This window comes from Neolamprologus multifasciatus, chromosome 14, assembly GCF_963576455.1.
Source record: "Neolamprologus multifasciatus chromosome 14, fNeoMul1.2, whole genome shotgun sequence".
NCBI classification, from domain to species: Eukaryota; Metazoa; Chordata; class Actinopteri; order Cichliformes; family Cichlidae; genus Neolamprologus; species Neolamprologus multifasciatus.
Window position 1 is genome coordinate 7068332 of NC_140452.1, and position 7008 is coordinate 7075339.

General features: G+C 37.1%; 2 protein-coding genes across 2 annotated transcripts; both read left to right on the top strand.

Moving 5' to 3' along the window:
• The first annotated feature begins 3538 nt into the window (after positions 1 to 3538).
• Positions 3539 to 5590, top strand: LOC146503404 (vomeronasal type-2 receptor 1-like). The gene is made up of 3 exons (XM_085131132.1): positions 3539 to 3627; positions 3873 to 4056; positions 4167 to 5590. Exons 1-3 carry the CDS (start codon positions 3539 to 3541, stop codon positions 5025 to 5027), a joined length of 1134 nt encoding a protein of 377 aa, XP_084987258.1. The 3' UTR covers positions 5028 to 5590.
• A 107-nt stretch (positions 5591 to 5697) lies between these two features.
• Positions 5698 to 6691, top strand: LOC146503405 (vomeronasal type-2 receptor 26-like). The gene has a single exon (XM_085183833.1). It carries the CDS (start codon positions 5736 to 5738, stop codon positions 6684 to 6686), a length of 951 nt encoding a protein of 316 aa, XP_085039959.1. The 5' UTR covers positions 5698 to 5735; the 3' UTR covers positions 6687 to 6691.
• Positions 6692 to 7008: the final 317 nt, after the last annotated feature.

Genomic DNA, 7008 nt, shown 5'->3' on the forward strand with positions numbered 1-7008 from the left:
AATTTTTGACTGATAAAGGATTTATAATTAACATTACAGTACACTGCAAGATATGTTTTATGCTGCTGAAAGAAATGGATGTGAGTGAGTAGTTATAGACCCGCACACAAATGCAACACAATTTAAGATAAAAAACAAAAACAGACTCTTGCCTGCTTATCAGTCTCTAACACCATTACAAGCAAGATGCAGTAAATCCTTTGAAATAAACATGTGTTCCACTCTGTACATTGAGTGCTATTTATTAATGGGAGAGAGATCTTAATAATGAATATACTTAGGAGGATTGGAAAGGAGCCATTAACATAGCTAGATCTACTTTTACTTGCAACCACTTGCTTGAAACCCAATACAAAATTTTACACCGCCTATATATAGCTCCTAATGTTTTGCATGAGATTACACTGCATGTATCCCCTTTTTGTATCAAATGTCAAATACAGACTGGTACCCTTTCCCATTACTTCTGTGAATGTAAACTAATCAAAAGATTTTGAAGTTTCATATCTCAAGAACTCAGCAATATTTTTAAGAATCGGATCTAAAGGGACCCTGGATTTTTTATGCTTGGTTTACCTTCAAAAGAATCAGCATTAACTTATTTGCAGCATAAACTAGATGATAAACTATTGTTGCTGACCTGGAAATGTATTCTTATTAGTGATGGGTCGTTCGCGAACGAAATGGCTCTTAGAGCCGACTCTTTGAAGTGAAAGACGCGAGCCGGCTCCTTATTGGGAGCCGTGAGGTTGTTTTTTTTTTCTTTCTCTCACCTTTTCGCTCGCCCTTTTTTCTCTCCTATTGACAAAGCACAGAAGAGCTGTATAATACAAAACATGCCTTTTTATTCAAAAGTTTATATTTACACTAAATTATTGGCAGCTGTTGCAGCCAGAATGTCGTCTAAAAAAATTAAGGTCCAACAAATGAGGTAATAAAAATAATAGGGCTAACTGGCATAAAACTTACATTCTTTGACTTTTTGTCATAATTTGCTAGAAACATTAATAAAAACCAGTAGAGACAATGATTAAATTAAACAGTTAACATCCATCCATCCATTCGCTTCCGCTTATCCTTTTTCAGGGTCGCGGCGCTGGAGCCTATCCCAGCTTTCATAGGGCGAGAGGCGGGGTACACCCTGGACAAGTCACCAGTCTGTCACAGGGCTAACACACAGGGGCAGACAACCATTCGCACTCACATTTACACCTATGGGCAATTTGGATTAATCAATTAACCTATCCCCACAAACTGCATATCCACACAGAAAGACCCCAGCCTGATGGAGGAAATGAACTCAGGACCTTCTTGTTGTGCAGCAACAGTGCTAACCCCCGTGCTGCCTTAAACAGTTAATATTTAATAATCAAATTAATCACTAAAAAGGCACTGATCTAATTAATATTAAACTTAATACAACCAAAAACAAATAAGTACATAATAAACAGTCAAACAAAAGTTAAAATACTTGATGCTTGCAGTGGTTAACAAAGTTCCTTTTTATCCAGACTTGATAGTAGAGGGCCTCTGATGGTGTCTGAGGAACTGGAACAGGTTTGGGATTCAATGTGCTGGAGGACTTGCATGTTGTTCTTCAGATGCTCAGTGTAGATTAGCCTTCTTTCCTTGCAGTCTGAAAGCAAATACAAAGAACAATAAAGCAAACTGCCCATTTCAAAAACAAATATACAATCTTACATCTAATAGAACTGACACAATTAATCGTATAATGATTTACAATTGTGATGCATTGCAATGCGGAAAACAAAAAGCATTCTTAATCCATTCAGAAGAAACTTATCGATTATTAAATACAGTCCCAAGTCCTAGGAACAGCTAAGATACTGTGCAGGACCCTCAAGTTCCCAGGCCTCTGGTAGAGGACCCCAGCTTGAAGGATTGACCGCCCGCAGGGGCGAGTGGGGAATTTTTATATATATATATATATATATATATATATATATATATATATATATATATATATATATATAGTGGGGTGGCTGTAGCTCAGGTGGCAGAGCAGGTCAGCCACTAATCAGAAGGTCGGTGCTTCCATCCCAGGCTGCCTCCTGGCTGCATGCCAAATATCCTTGGGCAAGATACTAACCCCATGTTTGCCTGGTGGTGGTCAGAGGGCCCGGTGGCACCAGTGTCCGGCAGCCTCGCCTCTGTCAGTGCGCCCCAGCGCATCTGTGGCTACAATGTAGCTTGCCATCGCCTGTGTGTGAATGGGTGAATGACTGAATGTAGTGTGAAGCGCTTTGGACTGAACAGTGGTAAATCCATGATTTAAACCTCACTATACCACAAAATATTTTTGTTTCATTGTAAATAGCTGTGTTATACTTGGTGAGACTCTAGAACTTTTATTAGTAATTGTTTGTATGTACTGTTAACATATACTGAGCCTGAGCTTGTTAACCCTTTAAGACCTACCATAGAACCAAGTCCGCCAGAGCATACTTTATATTTTTACATGCTGTAGTGCCATTTTTGGGAGTATTTCAAGTTGCTATACATCAATACAACTGTTATAGCCCATATTTTAATAATATGTATGCATTAAGTCCATAGTAACTACATAAATTGCAAAAAAGTGCAATAAACTACAAAAGAATGTAAAATCGTTTTTTGTTTTTACATATATTTCTACTTGGAGAAATTTAAGAGGTTTATCCCTCAAAACTTTAAATACAAAAAAGTTGCAAAAAATAGTTTACAATAACAGGAAATTTATTTTGAGTGTAACAGTATGTTTTAGGTAATTAATATACAGTTGTAAATCATAAATTCAAATGAAAAAAGCAGGAAAGATTGTCATTCAATCTTATTATGTAAATTGTAGGGTGATTAATTGTAAATAATGTTACAGATTTTCCCTGTTGTTTTCAAAGACAATGTGCCATATTACAGTACATTAATATATTTTCAACATATTAGCAGTGTAAAAATAAAAGCAAATCACAATTTTTCAATTTACAGAAATGTAATGTCCATATTACAATCAATTACTCTTTTTGATTTAATGGTAATTTACCGTTGCGATTTTACAGTTATTAACTGTAATTTTTATGTACATTTCTTACAGTGTACTTATAGGGGCAATAATTGTATTTACCCTATCTGTGATCTTGAAAACTGAAAGACTATGGATAACGTATACATTATCTAGCTAAAGAGTTTTTTAAAGTCCCTTTCAAATTTCTTTATGATTAATGTGCATTGCAAAAGTAGTTTTAGACACTTTTCGATACAAGATAGTTTACTGACATTTAACAATACGTGTAGAGCATTAATTTCCTGATTCCAAGGTTGCCAATCTAAGATCACTGGGCCCTTTGGGAAATTACAGCACATTGACTACATGTAATACTGTTGTTATAAGAACTGTGCTCTCATGCCTATATGGCAATGGAGTGCAAACATGCAAAGAGGTATCCTTCTATTTCTGTGTGTTCTCAGCACGAACACAGTATCTGGCTGTGAACTTTTTGGCAGGTTTGATATGCCAAGTTTGTTTAAGGAAGGTGACATAATGATCGGAGGAATCTTCCCAATTTTGATCAAACAGATACTCAGCACCTCTACATTTGATAAGGAGCCGCCTAAAGTGCAGTGTGAAGGGTATGATTTAACACAAATGGCTTTTTCATATGTCATACATGTATGTTTATTTGTGTTTTAATTCCTGACATTGTACTTTATATACATGGGAAGCAATAGCAGGGTTACTTTATGACTTGTATCAATCACTAACATGTCTTTAGGTTTGACCTGCGAATTTATCGATGGACACAGGCAATGTTATTTGCCATTGAAGAAATCAACAATGATCCTGCTCTCCTTCCAAACATATCTCTTGGCTATAGGATACTTAACTCTTGCGCATCTCCTACAAATGCTTTACGTGCTGCATTAACACTGGCTAGTGGAGCAGAGGAGGCAAAGGCGACTTCTCATTGCCCTCCAGCTATATCTGCCCTCATTGCAGAGTCTGGATCATCTCAGTCAATAGCTGTGGCTGGAATTCTTGGACCATTTCATATGCCAATAGTAAGAGATAAAGTTTTTTGTTTTATGATGCTAAGTGATATTGGATTTTGTGGCATTGTATGATGTAGCATTACATATACACTCTTTCAGTGTTCTATTCTCTTTTATAGATCAGCTACTTCTCAACGTGTGCTTGTCTGAGTGACAGAACTAAATATCCTACATTTTTTAGAACAATCCCCAGCGACTATTTCCAGGCAAAAGCTTTGGCTGCACTGGTCAAACATTTTGGATGGCAGTGGATTGGAGCCATACAGTCAGACAATGATTATGGACGTAATGGAATTCTTGCTTTTAAGGAGGAGGTTGAAAAGTTTGGGGTTTGTGTTGCTTTTGTTGCATCAGTTCTACGCACGTACACAAGAGATGAATTTCTAGAAGTGGTGGAAATAATAAAACAGTCATCTGTCAAAGTAATTTTAGCTTTTTCTGTTGATGGTGACTTTTATCCTTTGATGCAAGAGATTGTGAACCAGAACATTACAGGAATTCAGTGGATTTCTTGTGTGGCTTGGATAACATCATCTCGACCATCCACGCCTGAAATGTATAGATCCTTTGGCGGAACAGTGGGATTTGTAATGCAGAAGATGGCTATTCCTAAGCTTAATCACTTTCTTACAAGTATTAGTCCTTATACAGATCCCAATGCACCTTTCGTGAGGGATTTCTGGGAGATTATGGTGGGCTGCACACCTGTTTTGCCAGGGGTACATGCAGCTACTGAGGACACAACGAAAAGATGTACAGGCAATGAAACATTAATGAATTCCGAGGATGATTTCTTCAATGTCACAGAGCTCAGAGTGACCTATAATGTCTATAAAGCGGTTTATGCTATTGCACATGCTCTGCATCAGCTGGTATTCTGCCAACCAGTTGGAGCACAAACAGTAAAGCGATGTTTAAACCTGACAGATATTCAACCCAAGGAGGTGAGAAATAGTGCAGCTGAAAGCTTCAATTGTTGAAATAGTTTAAACAAAACCAATAATTGAATATTTATATGTATCTAATGCATTATCTTTTCCTCTGTAGGTCAGTAAAAAATTACAAAGGGTGAATTTCACAAATCAGTTTGGTGATGAGGTGTTTTTTGATGAGAATGGCGATCCTCCTGCTTCTTATGATGTCATTAACTGGCAGTTGATAAATGGAAAAGTGCAACATGTGACACTTGGTCATTTGACATTTGCTGCAAATGGTGATTACAAGCTCAGCATCGAGGAGGAAAAGATAGTGTGGAGGACAGGAAAAACAGTAATCATGATGTCTCTCTATTTTTACATGCAATACACTTTTAGCATCTCATCCTTTAATATTCTCTTGTTAACACATAATCATTTACCTCTACAATACTTAAATATTTCTTTTGTCACAGGTCCCCACATCAGTGTGTTCTAATGTTTGCCCAGTTGGAACCAGAAAAGCTCAAATTCAGGGAAAACCTATATGTTGTTTTGACTGTGTACCCTGTGCTGATGGAACTATAGCCAACTCAACAGGTAGACAAGGGATCAATAACAAGAGTGCATGTGCCATATTAAGTCAAAAGTGTACAATTTAACATGCTTGTTTAGTGTCTACATATAACTAATATTTAAAATATTGTCTTACTGCATGATATGATTTTATTTTAATTTATTACTATTCTTAGTATAATTTTATATTCTATTAAAATGTTATCTACATACATCACTTACCCTTTCTGTTTATCCTCAATAGGTGCAGCAGACTGCACACCTTGTCCAAAGGAATACTGGTCCAATGAGAGAAAAGATGAGTGCATCCCTAGAATAATTGAGTTCCTGAAATATCATGAGCCCATGGGAATAGCTCTAACACTTGTATCCCTGTTAGGGGCCTCTCTCTCCTTGGCGACAATGGTGGTTTTTATCAACTACAGAGAAACTCCCGTGATAAAAGCCAGCAACTTTGAGCTGAGCTCTCTCTTATTATTCTCTCTTTTTCTGTGTTTTCTCTGTCCTCTCACTTTCCTTGGTCGGCCAACAGTCTGGACATGCATGCTGCGCCACACCGCGTTTGGTGTGACATTTGCCCTTTGCATTTCCTGTGTCTTGGGAAAAACCATTGTTGTTGTCACAGCCTTCAAAGCCACATTTCCTGGTAACAAAGTTGCTGGAAAGTTTGGTCACGCACAACAAAGAATCATCATTTGCTCCTGCACTTTGATTCAACTAATAACATGTGTGTTGTGGCTGACTTTAAACCCACCTTACCCACATATGTTGTTCACATACAGCAATAGGATGATTGTTCTGGAATGTAATACAGGTTCTCAGGCTGCTTTTTATGCAGTGTTGGGATACATAGGTGTCCTTGCAATCATTTGTTTGATCCTGGCATTTATGGCAAGAAAACTTCCTGATAATTTCAATGAAGCCAAATTGATCACATTCAGCCTGCTGATATTCTGTGCTGTGTGGATTACCTTCATCCCAGCATACATCAGCTCTCCTGGAAAGTTCACTGTAGCTGTAGAAATATTTGCAATTTTGTCCTCAGCTTTTGGCTTATTAATTTGCATTTTTGCACCCAAGTGTTACATAATATTTCTTAAGCCAGAAAATAATACAAAAAAACATGTTATGGGAAAAATTATAAACTAAAAAAAACAAAAAAACAAAAACTTTAACCAATTAAATTATTTTGCCATTTTTGTGTTTACATTATGTATTATTACATTAGTAGACATTACAAGTCACTTAAAATTCTGTGACACATTAAATAACAGAGTTTTGGAAAAATACATACTTATATGTAATTTTTGACTTATAAAGGATTTATAATTAACTTTTGCAGCACGGTGGCATGGTGGTTAGTACTGTTCCCGCATAGCAAGAAGGTTCTCCATCAGGCTGGGGTCTTTCTGTGTGGGGTTTGTATGTTCTCCCCGTGTTTGCATGGGTTCTCTCCGGGTACTCCGGCTTC